Source organism: Protopterus annectens, chromosome 2.part0, assembly GCF_019279795.1.
Source record: "Protopterus annectens isolate FY-2018-M chromosome 2.part0, PAN1.0, whole genome shotgun sequence".
Lineage (NCBI taxonomy): Eukaryota > Metazoa > Chordata > Ceratodontiformes > Protopteridae > Protopterus > Protopterus annectens.
In genome coordinates, this window is record NC_056728.1 from 258,382,052 (window position 1) to 258,405,786 (window position 23,735).

Sequence of the window (23,735 nt, forward strand, 5' to 3'; positions counted from 1 at the left end):
AATGTATAACTGAGTCTTTTTAACTATGTTCTAGATCTTCTTTTACCTGGAGTGTTTAATTTCTTGTTATATTACTATGCTCAGCAGCATACATGATAAAACCTGTTTTGTGTATTACGCTGGATGTACTGTAACTGACATTGTCTTTTATCTGTGTTCTATATCTTCTTTTACCTGGAATGTTTTATTAATTTCTTGTTCTATTACTATGCTCAGCATACATGATGCAACCTGTTTTGTGTATTATGCTGGATGTACTGTATTTGTATAACTTTATGCCGGAGCTTTTCTCCCCGGGCCTCCGCTGAAAATGGACCTGGTCCAGTTGGAATTTCCCAGTTAACAAATGTAAAATAACATAAATAGTAAGGATGTGCAGAGAAGACATCACTTTCCAGAAAGCGACAAAATTAACCACATTTCTAGTAGAGTGAATTCTGACTTTCTAAGAGCAGGGAGTTGTACCACAGTGAGTAATAATAAAAGACTGTCCTTGCTTTTATTCCATCATAAAAAAACATGTAGGGTGAATTTACCAAAATTTTGAGATTTTCCCTTTACAGGACTAAATTGTCTTTTTTTTTTTCAGGACAGAATAATGGTCTAATTCAAGGTAAACTCAGAAGACTTGGAGACCAAGGAAAGGTTGACTCTCTATGTCCTTGTGGTAAATCAGAATGGATTGCCTAGACAGGGTCTGCAATTCAGATATCCATCTAGTTGAAGTCAAAGCTATAAGCAAAACAGCCTTCCACATACCTCTCAAGCAAGCATTCTGGACAAGGACAAAAACATTGGGGGAGGGGGATTAAAGGCCCCAAATCAGAGAGAGATTTTAAACATTGTTCTTATAAATATATAAATTTGCTAGAGCAAGCTTTGTATTAGTAAGCATAGTCTGAAACTCAAATGTCTGTCAACCCTCAATGATTTGCCAGAAAACTACATATTTTATGAGGAACACTGCAAAAATCTAGGCATTCAGGTTAGGTCTTCCATTGGAGGAATCTTAAAGAAGAGATGGTAGCAGGATTAAAAAAGAAAAGAGTTAACAAATGCAAAAGAAACAAAATCCCAAGGAGGTGACACTTTTTTCTTACCGATCTAATATGTAATACCCCCTTTCAACAATTATATAACTTGAAATAAGGAAAAGAAAAATGTGGATCCAAAGGCAGACAAGCAGAAATAGTCTAAAAGAATAAGTTTATGTAAGTACAGGCTAGGCTCAAAGGTTTGTAGACTGGCCAGATGTCTAATCCTTGGCAGTTTACATTCCATACAGTTATGGCTGCTGCAAAAGTGATCTAATAAAGAACCACCTATCAGTACTCGGCGTTTCAAACAGTTGCAGAATATATATTGTAAATGTAACAGTGGGAACAAAAGCAGCATCATCATCATGCAATGTAAACATCATCCAGACTTACCCTTGCATAGTGCAATTCAACTCCATAGAGTTCTAACGTCCGTGCTGTATTCAGGTAGCTAAATTCTGCCTCTGCAGGAGACATGCCACTGTATAAAAACAGATTTTGATTACTCACTAAATATTATATGAAAACCAAGAAGCTGATCAACAGCAAGACTATTTTACAGAAAACTTCTTGTTCAGTCTTTTTTCAGACTGAAAATCTATAAAGGATTCTTCCAAATTCTCTTCCTGAGCCTTACAGTTTAATTGCTCAAGCACAATAAGAACTTTTTGGCAAAATTTGCACATTGCAGGGTGTTAGCATTACTTAAAATGAGCATTAATTTTTCTCTCAATGTAAATGTTAACTCTATAAACCACTGATAACATAGTTTCATGCAACTGTCACTCAGGAGGCTGCAGATTCACTAAATCACTCCTGTTAAATCATTTAATCCCTGGAAGCATCTCCTCAAGATGATACAGAGTTGCTACTGTCTTGGAGAGTTGGTTACACTTAGTTGGGGATCTGTGGTTGATCCCACTCCCCCCTGCAGTTGAAGACATGGCAACTTGCTTTTGGCAAAATTGACTTTAGCCCTCAGTCACCTACACAGCACCAATGAACTGCTTATAGATACAAGATCAGAGAGGAGGACATTCACACACACTAAAGAGTTATTCTATTTAAGTTTGTTGACCAGGTACAGAAGCAACTACAAACTACAAATATGTATACAACAGTCTTATGTAAGCATGTAAAAACTACACAAGTTAAAACATAAATACATATGGGAGTGTGGCTTGGAAGGCAAGCTCAAAGCAGCAGAATTCTTGAGCTCTGCAGTCTCCATCTTTTCTTGACAGGAATTTTTATTCAATGTCACCAACAAAGACCTGAAATTATTAAAGCTAGATTCTGGAAGTCATAAGCTGCTAGAAGTTGGTGTAATTTTTCAACTAAGAATTTCACATTTTCCTGTCAAACGTTCCAGAAGGGGCACGAAAACTACACTCACCAAGGAAGATGAGCAACAAGTTCTCCCAGCAAGAAAATTCAATGAAGAAAGAAATCCAGGAAATCCTTCTACACTTGGTGGTTAAAATAGACAAACTAAACTCACAGGTGGACAATATAAAAGAAGATACCACCAAACAAATAGCCTTATGAAATGATTTCCTTAAACAATAAACAGTCCAGATTGCTGCACTGAAACATTCGGTGACAGATATAGACTACAGGTTAACAGAAAAAGAGAAAAACAGACTTTCTTCTTCAAGAAAACTCCAGACTCATTAAGATAAACATTGAGAGCAGAACCAGGAGAAACAATACAAGAATCTACGGCATGCCTAAGCAGATGGAGGGGGATGATATGATTAATTTCCTGACTTCTTGGTTTCCTAAATTCTGAAACCTACCTGAAGCACTATCTTTCAGGATAGAATGGTCATCTTAATGAGGCGGGACAGTTTTTCCAAAAAGATTTCCAACAAAAGGAGAAGGGCCAGAATCGGAGAAACTGAGGTGGGTAGGAAGAAACAATGATTTTGTGGAATTGCAGTGTGTTAATGACGGAGCCATTATGGATTTGTCACGGTTGGCATTCAGTAAGTGCTGTTTAACACAGAGAAAAATGTTTTTTCTTCTTGTGAAGTTAGTGAGAATAGGGTTTGTGTATCTGAACAATTATGTATTAACTTATCGAATGCCACCGGGACCAAAGAACTTAAGTTTGTTACTAAAAGGAAGCAAGTTTGTGCCTACTTTTTCCATCACTGGCAGATATTATTTTGGACATTAACAGCTTTTGTAAAACATTGTATTTAAAAGTATATTTTGAATGTAGACAAATATCTAATCGAGTTGAAAATGTTGCAATGTTTGATTTAGATGACTCTTTACTGGATATGTCTGTATATGAAAATGAGTTTTTTGATGATGTTTCTGATAATGAAGGTGAAAGGAATATTGTTTATTGCACTGGCTATGGGAAACTAATGGTTCCTTATCAGTCTAATCCTAGTACTTTTACTTCTCTCAAATGCTCTAGTATTATAAAGTTTTGAAAGAGTTATGTAAAAAAAGTAGAATGAATATCAAAAGCATGTTAAATCTAGAAAGATTTCTAACTTATCCAAAACAGAATGGGAAACTTTAATGCAGAAATCATGATTTTGGTATAGTTTTTTTGTCAGGCAGATAAGGGGGGTAATTTGGGTACTGTTTTCTAAGAAGCATGAGAAAATCTTTTTTGATTTGTTAAAAGGACCAAAATATGAGATGTTATTAAACAATCTCGTGAGATGTTATAATAGTGAGTTGAGAGAGATTCTGAATAAGGGAGAAATACTGGGGTTTTTCACAGATAGGGATATGAATAAGTTATTTATTAAATTTCCTAAAGACCCTATTTTTATTCCATTCCCAAAATACATAAAGATTTGTACACCCCCCCCCCCCACGGAAGACCTATTGTAGCAGGGGTAGGGTAATTTTTGCAAAATGCTGGGATTTTAGATTTCCATCTAAAGTGTTATTTTTTTTTTGTCAAGAATCTCCTCCCATATTAAATGTACAGATTAAATTTGTCAGCAAGTGGAAGAGATTTGTTGGTGTAAAGTTCTATACTGGGCAACTGTAGATATTAAAGCATATACACCAACATTAAGAGAAGGTGGGGATTGGAAGCAGTTCAATGGATGTTAGGGGAATGGCCTCACACAACTTTTTTGGTGGAATTGTTATAGTTTTGTTTAACATATAAAAAGAAGTTATGTCTTACCATAACATTCCATATCTGTGTTGTTGATCTTCGTTCATTCATTACTGATGGGTTATCAGTTCCATCCTCGGAATCGAGCTGGCCTCATACCAAGCTGGCATCAGCCAAAACCTCTCGAGCAAAGATCCTACCCAAAATGCTTTGCTCCTTGTTACCTCAGATCGAGTTTGCAAATTGATAGAAAAAGTAGAGGCTACCTCTGGCCATAACAGACCTACAATAATGGAAAAAAAGGAGTATACGAGATCAACCAGGAACCCCTGGAGGGAGGGGAGGAGGAGGGTGGGGAGTAATGAATGAACGAAGATCAACAAACACAGATGAAACCTTATCTGATGATGTTAATCTTTGTTCATTCCTTACTGACGGGACAGAGTCACCAGCTATCTGTATCCCTGGGCAGCCCTCATGGAAGGACATCCCTGAGCACCATGGAACCAAAAGAAGCTCTTCCTCTGGAGGTCAAACCCAATTTGTAATGAATGATAAAAGTATGGGGTTTGGCCCAAGTTGCAGCTGAGCAAATGTCATTGAGGGAAGCCCTAGCAAGGAAAGCTGCTGAAGTTGCCATTGACCTTGTAGAAAGAGCTTTCACTTTGTGAAGCAAGGTGATGTTGTTCTTGTTGTAGATTAAGGCAATGCAATTTCTCAACCATGATGCCAATGTAACTTTAAAGACAGATTGGCCTAGCCTTGGTCCAGAAAAGGCCAGAAATAGTTGGTCTGATTTACGGGTAGATTTTGTTCTGTCCAGATAAAATCGTATTTGCCTGTGAACATCTAGGGAGTGCAGGTAATACTCTCCCTCTTAGAATGACTAGGAAAAAATATTGGGAGGTTAACAGAATATTTGATAGGCCGCTCTGACACCACTTTCAGTAAAAAGGAAGAATTACTTCTCAGTGATACTCTATCCTTATGGAAAATAAGGTAGGGACGTTTGATGCATAAGGCTTGAAGTTCTGACAGATGTCTGGCCGATGTGATTGCAACCATAAACAAAGTTTTCCAAGAGTATTACTTTAAATCACATGAAGATGCAGGTTCAAAGGGGGGAGCTGTTATGGCTTGTAGAACCAAGGGCAAATCCCAAGGTTGTACTGGATCTCTAAAGGGAGGTTTTAGGTGAAAAACACCCTTCAAGAACGTCTTACACAGTCCGTGTGACATGAGTGAAGAATCCTGAAAGCCAATGTGGAAATTAGAAATGGCAGCTAAATGAACACTAATAGTAGAGGCTGACACCCCAGATTGAAAAAGATGCAATAAGTAATCTAAAACCACCGAAACTGGGGCTGACAATGGGTCCAATTGTTTGTTTGCTGCCCATAATGTAAACCCTTTCCATTTGCTGAGATAGATTAGCCTGGTGGATGACTTATGAGATGCAATAAGAATACTGCACACCAGGGAAGAGAGGTTATCCTGCCTGGCAATCATAGGAAGTGGAGAAACCAAGCTGTCAGCTTCAGGCTTGTTAGATTGGGGTGAGTCAGACTCTGCAGATGGGAAATCAATGCTGGGGATGGATTGAGAATCCATGGTCTGACAGGGAGGGTTTGAAAACGGAGGCAAGCGCCCTCTCCATGTCCTGGAAGGCCGGACCACCCGAAGAGGGATGGGAGCTCAAAACTGAGCACAACAAACTCGGAACCGGGGTCACACCCCACTCTGACGAGCCGACCCCCAGACCAGGAGTCGCAAGAGGACTGTGGAGCGTGAGGGGAGGAGAATTCCTGGCGGGTGCCATAGAAAAAATTGGCATGGAACCAAGAATGCCTACCCCCATGGCACAGCAATTAGCCTGAGAAGAGCCTGGTGCCCAGTGCACCGAGGGCCACAAGGACGACTCTGGCTCCAAAGTGAGGTCCACTGTTAGTGTCGAAGGAAGGGAATCTGCTGTCGGAAGTGGCTTCAATGCTTCCCTGGAAGTCGAAGGAGGAGTGTACTTTGGAATCTGTGGAGAAATATGGTCACCTGGAAGAGGGAATGTAGCTTTAGATGGTTGAGAGAGACCCCTAACCACAAGCAACTGAATGACAAGCCGCAACACATCCTGTTCTGAGAGGCTCCTGGTCGATCTCAGAGAGACCTGAAGGAGATTCTTGCCTTTCTAAAAAAGGGCTATATTGGCTTCCCACAAACGGATCCAAGGAAGGAGAAAACTTGGTCCTTGCTAGTTTTGTGGTGCAGAGCCCGAAACTGAGGGTGTCTGCACCGAGGAGAATGGTGTCAAGGTTAAGTGCGACGGCAAAGGCAGTGCCATAGGAGTTGAGGGTGTCTGCACCGTAAATGGCGGTGTTGCAAATGTCTGCGCAAATGAATATTGTGCTGCCAAGGAAGGTGTCTGCACTGGCAATGGCAGTGCCATAAAGGACTGCACCGAACAACATGTCGATGCCGAAGGTGTCTGCACCATAGAGGACAGTATCCCGGAGGTTGACAGCATCGGCAAGTACGGAGCTGAAGGAGTCTGCACCAAAGGTGCTGAAGGAGACTGCACCTGAAGAGAGAGTGCCAATAAAAGCTGCAACGAAACTGTCAGAGCCATAAGCATCTGCACCGGGAATTCTGGTGCCGGTGGCGATAAAGAGGACATAGCTGGAGTAAGAATCAACTGGGGTGGTGTCGAGGCTGGGGCCGAAAAGACCACATATGGCAGTGCCAGGCTTGATATTTTCACCTTTTTCTGAGTCGACTCCTTGCAATCTCCAGAGAGAGATGAAGAGAGTGACCTCGAGGAGGAAGAAGAACGCCTCTGACGGGGTTTAGCAGGAGGAGGTGGGCCCTCCGACCCAGAGATAGCCTCGTAGAAAGGAGTTTTAAGGAGGCCTTTTAGGATTAATTTATTCTTCCTTTCATTGAGAGTCCTGGTTGAAAAATTTCTAGAAATCCCACATGGGGGGGTCCACTGAAAGGTGGGAGACATTCAAGTAAGAGACACACAAATCATGGCCACCAGAAAGTGGTAACTTACGGCCGCATTCCATACATTGTTTGAAACCAACACTACTTTTCTTGTCAGACATAATATGAAGGAAGAAGAACGACAGTACCAAGAAGTTAAGAAAGCTACCCAGAAGGGTAAGAAAGAGAGAAAAGGAGGATTACCAATGATGGTAATGAAGAATTACCTAAAAGGTAAGAAAAAGATAATAAAAGGGAAAAACGATAGGGAGAGAGTCTTAAAGTTACAATAGGGTAGGAGTATAGAGATAGTAACTGGCTGAAAACGTTTTAAACACTAACAAGAGAGAAACAAAAAAAAAATGTATTCACTTAGCTGAGAGAGAGTGGCTTGACAAGGCTGTACAGCAACGAGGCAATGAGATCTGAGGTAACAGGAAGCAGAGCATTCTGGGCAGGATCTTGGCTTGAGAGTTTTTGGTTGACGCAAGCTTGGTATGAGGCCGGCTCGGTTCTGAGGACGGAACCGATAACCCATCAGTAAGGAATGAATGAAGATTAACAACATTAGATTTATTTTTATTTTGGAGGTAATTATCTGCAGAAGGAAGGTACAGCAATGGAGGCTTCTTTTGCCCTAGGGTTACCACCTGTCCCACTTTGCGAGGGACAGTCCCTCTTTGGGGAATTGTGTCCTGACAAAAAATTGTAAAAATGGTAAATGTCCTGAGATTTTAGGACAAAATTATTTTCTATATTTTATGTAATAGTTGCATAAAACAGTTATTCTGTATATAAAATACCTAAATGTTATAAGAAACAGAATAAGCAACTAAAATCCTACAAGAATAAGCTTTTATTTAGGCAAAAATGTTAAGTTCTATCCTTTGTACTGACCGTGGGTATGTGTTGGCCTGTAAAATCTGGTGTTTGTACCAAAAATTACCCACTTTGGCCATTTGAAAATTGTACTGACCGTGGGTATGTGTTGGCCTGTAAAATCTGATGTTTGTACCAAAAATGTCCCACTTTGGCCATTTGAAAAGGTGGCAACCCTATTTTGCCCCCAGTTATGCTATTATTTTTATGGCTTTTTTGAGAGCAGATTTATTTACCCTACGGATTTTTTTGTTAAAGTTGTTTTGTTTAAACGTTATATTGACTTAATTTTTGTGTGTAGGGGTAACTTAGAAGATTTTTCAGTATTTACTGATCAACTGAATCACAATGAATTGGGATTGCAGTTTACTTTTACTATGGATAGAAAGAATGTTCAGTTTTTGCATGTAGAATTTTATGTAGGGGAAAACTTGAAGTTAGAACATAAACCCCACATATTAAGCCTACTGCTGTAAATATTTTTTTGCAGGCAAGTAGCATGCATTCACCACATTTGATGGAAGCACTGCCAAGGGGATTTAAAAGGCTATATGATAATATTTCTGATAAAAGGTTAATAGTAGGGGAATTTAGGAAAACAGAACATAAATTTGTTATAAAGGGGCTATTCTAGTTGTAGCTAAAAAAAGATAAGGATAGTGTGTTAAATGGGGGGGGGGGGATAGTAACACCAGAAGTAACCAAAGGTATGGTTATTTTAAAAAGCAATCTTTTGTTCAAAATATTGAAAGGCAAGGGAAAGATTTGGTTTTTGTAACTAAATTTTCGCCATTTTCTAATATTTTGAGGGGGGGGCAGTGAAGGAGCTGTGGCCATTGGTGTGTGAAGATGAGCAGTTAAAACATTTGTTCCCTACAGATTACATTTTCATATGGTAGATATTTTAAATTTGAGGGAGTTATTAAATTCTAAAAAAGTTTACATAACATGGGATGAACGCGAGTTCCTTCCCATGTGGAATATGTAAGGTTTGTCTAGGATTAAAAACATTTCAGGTAGGGAGATTAATGGTAAATTATTTTATTCTATGGGGAGATTTTCATGTACTTCCTGTGGGGTGGTTTATATTGTAGGGTGCGGATGCACTCCTGTAAGATGGTATGTAGGACAAACTAAGGACATGGTTAAATTCAGAACTTTTGAGCACTTTGGGCACATTAGAAACAGGAATTTGGATAGCCCAGTAGCTGAACATTTTATTAATACACATGGGGGTTCTGATGTCAGTTTCTTTTTTTTTTGTGTTTTGGCTACATCCTTTCTTGGTCAGGGGGGTGATTTTTTAGCCAGTTTATTAAGAATGGAAAGTAAATTTATAATAATTTATAATACCTTGAAACCTAAAGGCATGAATTTAGATGTAAATTTGAATGTTTGAAGTATTTATGTGTTTTATAAGATATGGGTTGTGTTTGTATTGTATGGAATTTTGTATAGGAAAATGTTTTTATTAAGTGGGTGTAATCATTTACTTAACTGAATGATTAACTGTTTGACTGGAGCAGCGCAATATATAATGGGAATTGGTGGTGGCTTATGTTATTCCTTGAAGGCTGTTTGCCGAGGTACAAGATGTACCATTAAATTTTGGAATTTATTCCTAGTTGCTTCCTCTGAGTGTATTTCTTCACAGTTTCTAATCTTGCCGTGTGTTTTTTCAGGATAGAGAGGGGACAGAGATCTTGAACCACAACTTTTGCATCCAGTAAAAACAGCCATCAGAGTTCCATTATTGTAAAATTTATTTCCAATCAAGACAAAGACTTGTTAAGAACTGCCTGGTCCCTTGCTCCACAAAAACTGGTGGCCAAATCACTAGGTTTGACAACTTTTCATCCCTTATAATGTCAAAAAGAAGAGCATGTGTCCCTCTAATGAGATCATTAAAAAAGGAAGGAATCAAAGCACAACTTATATTCCTGCAAGAATAAGACTATTCCTGCCAGAAGGAAGGAAAACCTTTGACTATCTTGAAGAAGCATCCACATCTGTCCAAAAAAAGAACCTTTTAAGTCAACCTGAATCCATGGATTCTTCAACGGATTTAAAAAGACATGCTTCATCAAATGAATGGACAATTAAAAAAAAGAAAGCTAGAGACAAATGAATATACATAAAAGTACAGTTGTGTACACTTACCATAAATGTAGATGTTCATAGGTTCATACTAGGCTATCTGCCCTAGGGCATTTACAAGCCTAGCCAGAATGTGTTTGGCTTTCGCCACCCATTTTAAATTTATTTTGCTATGCCCTTTTTCGAGGTTAGTATACTGTGCCTCTGTCTAACAGTGATTCCTCTTGAAGAGAGTCAATGAGGGACTCTGCCTAACCTGGACTGGGATTTTATTCCAGAGTGAAGGGAGCCTCTGGGTTATGAATCTGTCCCTCCAGCATGTCCTATTTATTTCAGTGCAGAGTTTCAAGTCTCTCGAGCGAGTAGCTTGATGGGATTTGGATTTTCTGAGGTGCAGCATGTCCATTAATTCCGGGTTGGACATGGCTTTATATGTCAGGCACAGATCGCCTCTGAACAGGCGGTATGCCACTGAGTAGAGCTGGAGTTTCTTTAACCGGGCAGCATATGGCATCTGTTTGAGCCCTTTGATCCTCTTGGTGAGGTACTTTTGGGGTCTTTCCAGTTGCTGCAGGTGTCTGGTAAGGTACATCCCAAAAGGGGCATTGTACTCAATTATGGGCCTGATGAGGGATGAGTAAAGAGGCACGATGACCTCCCCTGATCTAGATGTGAATCCCTTCATGATTAGGTGGGCTATATAAAATGTTTTTCTAACCACTTTGGCCACGTGGTTGTCAAATGAGAGATTGCTATCAACTTGGGTCCCCAGGTCCCTAATTACTTCTTCTGTACTTAATGGATTACCACCTATGTGGTAATTTGTGGGCACTTTTTTTTGCCAAAGGGGATGACTATACACTTTTTGGCATTTACCTTGAGGCCATGGCTCTGGCACCAGTTATCTGTTTCTATGAGGCCCTTTTGGAGGATGCTTGTGTCGGCTGGAGAGTCTATTATGGCGCCCAGTTTGCAGTCATCTGCGAACTTGGTCAGCCACAGTCCTTCCGTGTTGGCCTGTACCTCCGAGAAAAATATACCGAACAAGAGAGGTCCCAGGACTGAGCCTTGTGGGACACCACTTGTAACTGGTTTGGAGTCTGACATGGCTCCAGCAATTCTAACCATGTGGGTTCTGTCCTTGAGCCAGTTTGCAATCCATCTAGTGACATAGGGGTTTATATTTAAGCTGGTGAGCTTATCTATAATGCCCGAGTGGGGTATTGTATCGAAGGCTTTTGCGAGGTCCAGGTAGGCTGTGTGGACCACCTTCCCCTCGTCAATGGCCTTGGTGACTGTTTCAAAGAAATCGACCAGATTTAAGAGGCAGGATCTGTCCTTAACAAAGCCGAACTGGGTAGGATCCAGTGTCTGTAGGTCCCCAATATCTTTATTTATGAGGTCCATGATGATCCTTTCCATAGCTTTGCAGACCAAGCTAGTCAGGCTTATGGGGCGATAGTTTCCAGGATCCGTTGAGGCACCACCTTTATGGAGAGGGACCACTGTTGCTGTACGCCACTCTTTGGTCACATATCCTGTACTAAGGCTGAGATTGAACAGTAGTTTTATGTTTGGGTTTAGCTCTTCTTGGAGTTCATGTAGGACGCAGCCCAGGACACCGTCTGGTCCCATTGATGCTGTGTTTTTTGCTTTGGAGAGGGCGGATCTTACATGAGCATCTGAGACGTCAGGGGGGCAGCACTCTGCTGGGATAGATATTTGCCCTTTTGGTGGGGGGGGGGGGAGAGAAGTTTGCACTGAACCTGTCAGCTAGGATGGTGGCAATTCGAGTGTAATCACTGTTACAGTCATCACATTTGGGTTATCCCTGCTGGGGTAGACCTCTGCCGGCCCGAACACCAGAGACTTAGTATTTCTGCCTCGGTTGCTGTCGCTTGAGGACTGACGTCAGGTCGTCAGTAGTATAAAGTAAGGCAGCCGACGCCATTACATCAGTTTTTCTTGCCCTAACTTGTCAAGAGCCCCCAAAGTAGGAGGCCAGGTTCTCGTGGGAGAACCCCACCAGTGGAAAATAAATACTAATATGTCCCTTACAAGGAAAGGAGAACAACAAGGAAGAATGGTAATAAAAGGAGAAAGACAATAAAGGGGGATGGAGGGAGGGAAACCAGGTCGGCAACAGTGAATACACTTAAACATCTACATTTATGGTAAGTGTACACAACTGTACCATGTTCTTTGTGTTTCATTGTTGCAGTCATCACATTTGGGTAGATTCCCAAAGCTGAAGAAATGGGTGGAGAAAGTCAAGGAAACTAGGGGCTGGCTAGGATGCCCTGCTAGATTGCAGAGGCAAACCCTGCCTTGGATTTGGAGAAGAGAAGCAGGTGGTAATGTTTGGTAAAAGTGTGAACAGATGTCCAGCTGACAGCCTCCAGGATTTCCCTGGTGGGGACTCCTCTGAGGAAAGCTGCAGGGGTGGAGGCTGCTCTGGTGGAGTGTGTCCTCACCCCCTTAGGGGAGGCTTTCCATGCTGTTTGTAGCAGAAATGGATGCAGTGTGCTATCCATCTTGGAATGGTTTGCTTGGAGATGGCTTTGCTTTCTGCCTCTGTAACAAAGCTAACCAGCAATTGATCAGGCTTTCTGAAGGATTTAGTCGTGTCCAGATAGAATCCGAGCTGTCTGTGCACATCTAGAGAATGAAGAATCCTTTCCCCCTTGTTCTGGGGATTAGGAAAGAAGGTGGGCAAATGAATGGATTGGTTGAGAGCCACACTGGACACCACCTTGGGTATGAAGGATGGGTTAGTTCTGAGGGATACCCTGTCTGCATGGAAGATAAAGGGTTCCACAGCCATGAGTGCTTGCAGCTCAGAGACTCTTCTGGCTGAAGTGCCGACCAGAAGGAATGCTGTCTTCCAGGAGAGAATTGTTAGCTCTGCAGAAGCAGCTGGTTCGAAAGGGGGAGGGGGGGCAGAGTGAGCTTTTGCAACACAAAGTTAAGGTCCCAAGCTGGTGTTGCTGCCTTTCTGGGGGCCTCAAGTTCCTAGCCCCTCTGAGGAACTGTTTGATCAAAGGGTGTGAGAAAAGGGGCTGCTCAGTGGGGAAATGAGCAGAAATAGCAAAGGCATGAATTTTTATAGAGGAGAAAGAGACCACTGTGTAGTATGTCAGCTAAGTAATCCAGGATGAGAGGGATGGAGGGCTGTGCCGTATTGGCCCCCTTAGCCTGGATCCAGGTGCAGAACCTTTTCCATTTATCTGCATAAGACTTTCTGCTGGTAGGACGTCTGGCCTCACGGATAACATCCAGAAGCTGTTTACTGAAGATGGCAGATTGGTTCGGGGTTAGGGAATAAGCCAAGCTGTCAAACTGAGTGTCTGCAATTGGGGATGCATGAATTCCCCTTCCCTCTGGGTCAGGAGATTTGGAATCTGAGGAAGATGCCATGGAGGCAGCGGGGAAAGGCTGCGCAGCAAGGGGTACCAGTGTTGTCGGGGCCAGTATGGAGCTATAAGAATGGCCCTTGGTTTTTCCTCCGTTATTTTGAGCAATACCCTGGGGATGAGAAGTAGGGGAGGAAAGGCATAGAGCGATAGATTGACCCAGGGGAAGGACAAGGCATCCACTTTCCAAGCTATGCAGTGATGCTCCCTGCTGCAGAATTTGCTGAGCTGATGGTTGGTGTGGGAGGCAAAGAGGTCGACCTTCGGGGTTCCCCATTTCTGAGTTATTAGGGTGAAGGTGCTTCTGTTGAGTTGCCACTCGTGTGGGTCCAGAAGGTTTCTGCTTAACTGGTCTGGCAGAGAGTTGAGAGAGCCTGGTAGGAATTGTGCTAACAGTTGTAACTGCATGGAGGAGGCTGTAAGCCAAAGAGTCATGGCCAGCCAGCATAGAGGGTATGAGTGAGTCCCCTCCCTGCTTGTTGATGTACCACATCACAGTGGTGTTGTCGGTTTTGATGAGGAGAACCCCTGGAGAGAGAAGGGGGTTGAAAGCTATCAAGGCAAGCTGCACAGCCATCATCTCTTTTTGACTGATGTGCAGAAGGATTTGCTGTGCACTCCATTGGCCCAGTATGCACCTACTGTCCAGGTGTGCACCCCAAGCGTACTCCGCAATTCCTTTCTGAGCCAAGGAATTATAGGTAGAAGAGTTTCCAGGTCTTGACAGTGATGACACCAAAGGCTCTTTAGGTGCCACAGAAGTTTCCTCATATACAGTCTGCCATATGGAATGAGTAGTATGCAAGATGCCATGAACTCCAGAGCTTGCAGGATCTTCCTTGCAGATAGCTGGGGCCTGGTGGCTAGATGAGAGAAGTAGGCTGCCAGGAAAATTCTGTCTAGGCACAGCACATGCAGGAGCAGCTTCTCCTGGCTGTCTGCCTGAATAAGGTAATCGTCTTAAGTATGGGTAAATTTGAATATGTCTTTGTCTGCAAAAGGTAATCGCCGGAGCCAGACTTTTTGTGAAAACTCTGGAAGCAGTAGATAAGCCAAAGGGAAGCGCAGAAAACTTAAGTGTTGAGATCTTGCCCTGAAGCGGAGATATTTCCTGCATGATTCCCTGATAGGAATGTAGAGGTAGGCCTCTTTTAGATTTAGGGTGGCTAGCCAAGCATCATTGGAGAGCATGGGTAGCAGCTGCTAGAGGGTGAGCATTTTGAATTTTGGGATCACCAGGAAGGTGTTTAGAATGGATAGATTGAAGATGGGGCGCCAAGTGCCCTCTTTTCTGGGCACTAGAAAAAGTCTGAAGTAGAAACCTTGGCCTATCTGTTCTGCAGGAACGTCCTCTACTGCCCTCACAGGGAGCAGGGAAATGATTTGCTTTCGAGCCTCTGCCCACTGATTTGGTGGTACATCTGGGAAACCTTTTGGCCCTTGAGAAATGACCTCAGGGTCAGCTGTTGGATTTTTAAAAAGATATTTGTGAGAGTCAGGGACTCTATAGTACCTGTCTGGTTTTCTGGGAGCAGGAAGTAGGGCGTAAGGAGTCAAGCTGGATTCAAGAAAATCATCACTCACAACATCCAGGACTGGGGGGATGGCCAAGGGTCTGTATTGCGGAAGATCTAGGAATTCCCAGTCTCTTTTTAGACTGAGGGTAGTCCTGACTCTCCTGTTGGAAACGCTCCCTTAAAGTATGCAGGGTTTCCCCAAGGGAAAAATCCTCTGGGGGAGAGGCTGAAGGAATGGAGTCCTCTGCATCAGAATCCTCATAAGTGGAGAGGGGTTGCATGTCTTCACAGTCAGATGCATCAGATTCATCTGACCCTTGTTCAGACAAAATTACAGGGGACAGATCTCTTTTCCTTTTTGAGGGGGTAGTTGGCTTCCCCTGATCAGCATGATAAGGTCTTCCACCATTTTAAGCATTTGAGACTGAGGCAAGGTAGCAGGCACCTGAGAGTGAGTCATTGGTTTCTTGGGTGTGGTTCAAACCCTGGGCCTAAGAAACTGTCGTTTTTGAAAGAACGGTAGTTCTGAAAGAAGACATCGGTTTATGTTGAGATTCAGTAGTGCGATGGACTTCCTCTAAAGCCGGTGCCTGCTCAGCGACTCCAGACCCATCCGAGGTAGAGATGACCGCAGGATCCTTAGTCGAAGAAGAGTTTTGCGGCATATCGGACTCCGAAAGGGTCTCGGTAGCGGCCTGCGAATCAACTGTAATGGGCATCAGAGGCTGCAAAGCACCTCAGAGAGTACTGGAGGACTGACTAACGAGAGAGTCATCGGTAGGTTTGGACCTGTGCAGTCTGTCTCTGCCTTTATCTTTACGTTTTTTTCGGGAAATCTGCTGTCGGATGGCTTACCAAAGCCATATCGGAATTCGAGGACTGTAAACGAAAATATCTGGCTACAATAAGGACCCGATGACAGATAGTTCTGGCGTTGAACATAGGGCAGAAGCGACAATGGGGGACATCATGGTCTGGGCCTAAACAAGTGACGCAGTAATAGTGGAAGTCTTGGTGTGGTTTTTGCTTTTCACAGGTGAGACAATTAACTTTTTCTGACATCGGTTAGTACAAAAAAAAAAGAATCCCCAACGGGGTACTTAGTTTTAGAAGACTTCAACTTCAACTCTGAGACAAATACTCGGGTAGCGGCCGACTGGCACTCGTGCAAACTGTTTCTGCTTCGTGCTCCACGGCAAGAAAGACCGATGTAATGGCGTCGGCTGCCTTACTTCATACTACTGACTACCTAATGTCAGTCATCAAGCAACAGCAATTGACCCAGAAATATTAAGTCTCTGGTATTTGGGCCAGCCGAAGGCTACCCCGGCAGGGATAACCCAAATGTGATGACTGCAGCACTGAAACACGAAGAACATCTTCACATTTCTTGTAAGTTTTTCTTTTCTCCCCTTCAAATAATGTGGAATCACACACTGAAGGTAATGTAACCTTTTCTTTCTTATCTTCTCCAAAATAATGCTAATTTGATAAACAACACATACTACTCAAATAATTTAAGTAGATCCAAAACCTTACGTAACTGCAATCTACTAGTTTATACTTTAACTTCATAAATATAGCATTAGCGAAATGGCATAGAATCACCCATATATTCTACACATTTATACATACTTCTTGTATCCCAGATTTACTTCTTCATCCATGTGCCTTCCCTTTTTGTCTCAATCCTAGTGGTATAGCAATTAAGCCTTACAGAAGAGAGAAATGCTTACTGTGTTGCACTTAAATGAACTTCTGCAATATGCTCCTTTTAGCTATTATATTGTCTATGGTTGGTATTTTGTAGTCTTTACTTTAAATTTTCACCATTTTACAAGTTAATGCTTCAAAAATGGCTTTTACATTGTTTGTGGCTTGTATAAAACACCCGCAAGTGTGTCTATGCTTAAAAGCTTCAATTTATTATAAAATTCCCACCTACTTTTTTGATGGATTTGACACCTTTTGTGACAAGCTCAAGCTTCTAACAGCTCAAGCTTCTAACAGCTTCTGCTAGCTCTCATACTCACGAGGAACAATCTGTGACAACTTTCAGGAAGTAGGTGGGACTTTTGAAGCTGTTTCTCCTCTCTGAACACCAATAGCCAATCGGATACAAGAATGACCATTTGAACTGTATTTTAATTCATTTAATTATTTTTACCTAAAAAGTCTTGTATCTGTTTTATTACAAGCAGTGACTTATTTAATCTGAATTACATTTATACTTAAACAAGCAATACAAATAACGTTTCTGATACTGACAGTATTAAATGCTTTAATGACATTATAGACCTGTATGTGTTCATAGTAACAAATTATTAGGTTTAGTTAATTCATTCCATTTAGTCTGTCTAGTTTCAAGATGTTGAGTAGAGGTTCATATTTTTTTGTTTACAGATTTACAGCATAGTAAATTGATTTCTTTCCTTTTTTATGTTTTCCAAAATATATATATATATATATATATATATATATATATACACATATATATATATATACACAGCTTTCCTTCTGCTTGCTATTAACCTGCAGTAACTAGGAATTCCCACTAGATGTCATGAGAGGGTTAGTTTGTGGCTTCTATGACAAATGCAGTACGCCTGGATCTAGCTTATCCATGCAGAATGTTGTTAAAATGTACAGTTTTATTGCTTTTAAACTTGAGTTTTTAAATTGTCCATAACAGTTTCAAAAATAGCAACTGTCATAATGAATCAAGGAAAGCACTTTTCCATTTTACTTACAAGGGAAATTTCTATCAAATGACAACACATTTTCTCTCTAAAGTTCGATGGCGTGTAGCCACAGGTTTACATTTTGTAATCAAACCTAATGTTGCTGCCCCCTCTACCCACTTGTCATTTTAAAAAAGTACTCTGCCCTCAACATGCTAACTCCAGACACATGGGAAGAAGCACGTTATTTTCAACTGTTACAATTTCCATAAAAAGCTAGTTTTAGAGGTGCATTCCTTTTACACAAGAATTCTTTGTGTGCCGCTATACTGTGAATATTCATTTACACAGTTCTAAACAGTCTATGCTTTTTGAGTCTTGGCATTTGCAAGAGATGCTCAGGAAAAAAATGTACTCATTTCAGTACACTGAGTATGCCTAGCTACACCCTTGTGATGGGCTGAACAACCCTACAAGAGTAGTGTCAACTAATATTTAATTTTACATAAGGCAGATTTTGCATTCACTCAGGAATCTCACTTAACAGAAGACCTAAAGAAACTAACTTTTAAAGATTATAAGATTCTGATAAGTTCACACTTCAACCATAAGAGAAGAGGTATTGTAATTTTTCACAAAAAAATCAAAGAGAATCCCAGAAATAGTTGACTCGTACATAAGCAATGATGGTATGCTTGCTTTACTTATACTAAAAAGTACAGTTTTGTACCTACCATAAATGTAGATGTTCGAGGATTCCATTGCTGCAGTCCTTACTATTGGGTATAGTCATACCAGAGTATAAGGCATATCCTCAGTCTTTTCTTGCCCCAGATGTCAGAAGACCCTAAAAAGACAAGGCCCAAAACACCTGCACCAAAACATGAACAATATATACAAAAATATAAGCAGGTAAACTCACTTACACAACCACCCCTAAACACAGAGGGAAGGAGGAGGTAAATTGGACTGCAGCAATGGAATCCTCGAACATCTACATTTATGGTAGGTACAAAACTGTACTATGTTCTCTTCCATTGCTGCAGTCCTGGTAGAATCCCAAAGCAGAGGTAAGGGAGGCTGGCAAATCATAAAGAAGCAGGAGCTGACAACATGCCTTGCAAAACAGCAGTGGCAAAACCAGCCCTAGACTTAGAGTAGATAGGAAGGTGATAACTTTAGAGAAAGTATGCACTGAACTCCAAGTAGCTGCTTCCAAAATATCCTAGAAATGCTGTTGAAGTGGCAGTAGCCCTAGTGGAATGAGGCCTGATCCCAGCAGGAACCTCCTTGCCATGATGGGAATAACAAAATGCAATGCAAAAGCCAATCCACCTAGAAATAGTTTGTTTTGACACAGGCTTGCCCTGCGAACTCAAAGCAAAAGAAACAAACAACTGCTGAGACTGCCTAAAATCCTTAGTCCTGCTTAAGTAATCTGTGTACATCTAAAGTATGCAAAATCTTTTCCCCTTTATTTTGGGGTCTGCATAAAAAGTAGGCAAATGAATAGTTTGGTTTAAAGCCACACTAGAAACCACTTTAGGCATAAAGGAAGGATTATGATACCCTATCCTTATGGAAAATCAAAAAGGGCTCGACTGCCATAAGGGCCTGCAATTCAGACACCCGCCTTGCAGAAGTAATAGCCAACAAAAAGCAGTCTTCCATGACAAGTATTGCAATTCAGCAGTAGCCGCAGGCTCAAAAGGTTGTAGAGTAAGTTTTTCCAACACAAAATTGAGATCCCAAGCAGGAGTAGGAGCGGGGTCTTATTTTTTGCCCCTCTAAGAAACTGCTTGAACAAAGGATGCGAAAACAATGGTGGGTCACAATCATAGTGAGCTGAGATTGCTGCAGCATGAATCTTAATGGAAGAGAAGGACAGACCCTTGTCCAGTAACTCAGTAAGATATTGAAGAGCCATACTCAAATTAGGCTCAGAAATCTCCAAATTCTTTGCTTTACTCCAAGAGAAAAATCTCTTCCATTTAGCACACTTTCCTTGTACTAGGTCTTCTAGCTTCCATAATCACATTTAAAACTTGTTGAGGAAGTTGAGACGCTGTGTTTCAACACAGAATATGCCAGGCTGTCAGATGAAGAGAGTGAAGCCTGACATGGAGCAGATAACCGTCCTGCTGGTATAACAGATGTGGAATCAAAGGGAAAGGCCATGGAGGCTTCTTTACCAGACTCCGTAGTAGAGGGTACCAGTGTTGCCGAGGCCAATCTGGAGCTATCAAAATCATCCTTGGCCTGTCCTGTCTGACCTTTAACAGTACCTTTGGAAGAAGAGGCAGAGGTGGAAAGGCATACACATGAAGGTTCGGCCCAACTGAAAGACAGAGCATCCACTTTCCAAGCTGTGTGATGAAACCCCTTTGTGCAAAACTGTGGCAGCTGGTGGTTTAGTGGAGAAGCGAACAGATCTATGTCTGGAGTTCCCCCTGACACTGTCAATGTCTGAAATACATGAAGATCCAGTTTCCACTTGTGGGGATCCATGATTTGTCTGCTTAACACATCTACTAAGGAGTGCTGTGCTCCTGGCAGAAACCTTGCCTGAAGAGTTAGGTGCCGTGGCATGATCTCCCATAAAATCATTGCTTGCCTGCATAGAGGATAAGAATGTGTTCCCCTTGTTTGTTGAAGTACCACATGACAGTTGTGTTGTCTGTTAGAATCAACACATGTCCTGGAAGAAGTAACTCCTTGAAAGCCAGTAATGCGAACTGGACTGCTAACATCTCCTTCATGTTGATATGTAGATGCTGTAGTCTGGCAGGCCACTTGTCTTGTATCCACTTTCCATGTAGATGAGCTCCCAAGCAATGTCCGAGGCATCTGTCCGTGAAATTTGACTCGCCTCTGGCTGGGTCACAGAGAGTCCCTTGTTTAGGTGACATTCCTGAGCCCACCACAAAAATTCTCTTTGAAGGCAAGGTATTATTTGAATGACAGTGTCTAAATCCGGGCAGTGCTGTGTCCATACATTTTGAGATACCATTGTAACTTCCTCACATGCAGTTTGGCATTGGGAAGCACCAGAATACAAGATGCCATGAACCCTAATGCTTGAAGGACTGTCTCTGCAGTCAGCACGGACTGATGAGATAGTTGATGGAAGTAAAGTGATAGACTCTTTTGTTTGTCCGGGGTTAAATGCTGTATGCAGTCTCACACCCAGAAAGCACATGTCTTGAGAGGGTACTAGACTGGACTTTATTTCGTTCACAGAATACCCTAGGCATCTTAGCACTGCTATAACATATTCCAGATGCTGTAGAAGGTCTTCCTTTTCTTGAGCCAGAATCAGGCAGTTGTCTAAATAAGGATAGATTTGAAGTCCTTGTAGCCTGAAGTAAGCTATCACTGGAGCCAGAACCTTTGGGAATACTCTCAGTAGATAAGCCAAAGGGCAATGCAGAGAACTGATAATGAGAATCTCCAGCTCGAAACCGCAGATACTTCCTGTAACTTAGCCTGATAGGCACATGAAGGTAAGCTTCCGTGAGATCTAAAGTTACCATCCAGTGATCTTTGCCCAGCAGGGGTAAAAGCTGTTGTAACGTCAACATCTTGAACTTGGGAATGTCCAGATAAGTGTTGAGGAGAGATAAATCCAAAATTGGTCTCCACCTGTGGTACTAGGAACATGCGAGAATAAAATCCTAGGCCCCTTTCTGATACAGGGACTGGCTGAATGGCCCCATTTGGAGTAACAGAGAAACTTGCTTGTGAGCCTCTTTTCTGTGTGGAGGAGCATGCCTGTGAAAGGGGCATTGTATGGAAATAAAATCTGTAACCGTGGTGAATGATGTCCAACACCCATCTGTCTTGAGGAATTAAATCCCAATTTTCTTTGAAAAGAGACAGTTGTCCTTCCAAAGGAGCTGCCAGACGAGAATCCACTGGCAGCTGAAAAGGCAGGTCATTGGGTCTGTTGGACTGACCCCTGCCCTCACCAGAAGTCTGAGCAGGTGAACTCCCTGTTCTAGGCCTAAAGAACCTTGGGCCCTGCCCCTACCACGTCTAGACCTACCCCTAGACTGGGAATCATAAGCAGGATATGTCCACCCCTTAGCAGGCCAATTTCTACTAAACTTGGTGGCTGTACCTGCAAAAATCTTTAACAGTTTGCATAGACTTAGCTTTGTCCTCCATTTTCTTTAAAACTGCTTCCACAGGTGAACCAAACAACACATCAGACTGTAAAGGAGCATCCAAAATCCTTGTCTTAACATGCTCAGCCAAATTTTGATCCTCAACCAGGCATGCCTGCGAAGAACAGAACTAGTGGCAGCCACCCTCGAGGAGGCCTGCACAGCATCAAAACCACATTGCAAAGAATGCTTGCCCACTTGTTCAGACACATAAACCAAATCTAGCAATTCTTTACAATCAATACCTTCCGCCAAAGCATCCACCTTAGATTTTAATTGTGAAAGGAGATAATGTTGATATTTCAGCATGTGAAACTGACAATTCAATGCTCTCATGGCTAGAGTGGAAGAAGTATACACTTTCTTACCTCACCTATCTAACGCCCTTGCCTCTTTGTCAGTGGGAACAGGATTTTTAACCACAGAGGCTTTAACACCTTTAGGCCCCTGAGAAACAATTTCTGGGTCGCCGTAGGACTCTTAAACAAATACTTATGAGCGGGCACCCTATAGTACCTATCAGGTTTAACAGGAGCAGGAGGCAAGGAATCAGGGTTCAGGGAAGCCTCTGCAAAAACATCTTCTACCACAGTCAACACAGGAGGTATAGCTAAGGGCCTATGCTGGGGTAAAACAAGAATTCCCTAAGCCTCTTCCTGGAATCAGAGTAATCCTGGCCTTCCCATTTAAAGTGCTCCCTCATGGAATGCAGAGTCTCTGAAAATGAAAAATCCCCAGGAGGAGAAGCAAGGAGTGGCATCATCCACATCAGAATCAGAATAATGAGGATACTCCTGCAAATCTTCCGCAGAAGACTCAGAAGCCCCTGAACCCTGTTCAAAACTGTCAAACTCTGGTTCCACTCTAGGCCTCTTATCAGGAGGGCATAGAACCTCTAATCATAGTAATCAAATCTTCTGCCATTTTAAGCATATGTTTCTTAGGTACAGAACCCGAAAGGCTAGGAGAAGCCCCTACTGAAACCGAACTTGGCCTTCCTTTAAAAGAAGTTTTGGCTACAGAAGGAGAGGCTCTAACTACATTGGGAAGAGAGAGAAGAATAGTTACCTGAGAAGCCCACACAGCCTGGCCTGCCTCCTGAGAGGGTACATCCTGTAACAGTAAAGTTTCTGCCTGAGACTCCATAGAAACTCCTGGCAAAACCTCTGGCTCCACTGAGCCTCCTAAAGAACACTGCGGTTCATCAATCCTAGGTTTGTTTGTGTTTTGTCCTTACGCTTTTGACAAGCGGCGCCGGAGCATCCGACGGCATTTTATAATTGCAACGCTTCCCAAACACTAATCTGGCACAGTCTAACCTCCTCTTAATAGTGCGTTTGTTAAACCTAGCACAAGAGCGGCAACCAACAACGCCGTGCTCAGGCCCTAAACAAGGTATACACAATGTATGGTAATCCCTATGAGGTATCTGTTTCCCACAAGAAATACAGTTATTCACTTTTTCTGACATCCGGTTAAATACTGAGGCAAGAAAAGAAATATTTCAGAACGCCAACCTGCACTCGCAAAACTGCTTCTGCATCGGACAACGCGGCAAAAGACTGAGGTCATGCGATTAGTACCCTGGCGTACTGCGTCAGGTCTATGCGCCCTGACCGACTATACCCAATAGTAAGGACTGCAGCAATGGAAGACGAAGAACATCTACATAAAAATATATACACTTTCATAAATACCTACTGGATACCAGGTACAAGGATAAAAACTGTGAAAAAAACATTTAGACATCATAACAGTAAGGTCTACAGGTGAATTAATATTAGCTTGCGATTTTAACTGTATCTTGCCCTCCACTGATACAACACGTTCTAAGCCCTTCCAGATGCCTCCTAATGCCAAGCACTTGAACAAATA

The 23,735-nt window shown here is 42.1% G+C and overlaps 1 protein-coding gene across 1 annotated transcript in view; it reads right to left on the reverse strand.

Moving 5' to 3' along the window:
- Positions 1–23,735, reverse strand: part of PTPN4 (protein tyrosine phosphatase non-receptor type 4) — a 3,248,454-nt gene that overhangs the window by 2,224,391 nt on the left and 1,000,328 nt on the right. The window contains exon 8 of the mRNA XM_044060734.1: positions 1,431–1,518. Coding sequence (XP_043916669.1) covers positions 1,431–1,518 — 88 coding nt within the window. The remainder of the gene's footprint in view (positions 1–1,430; positions 1,519–23,735) is intronic.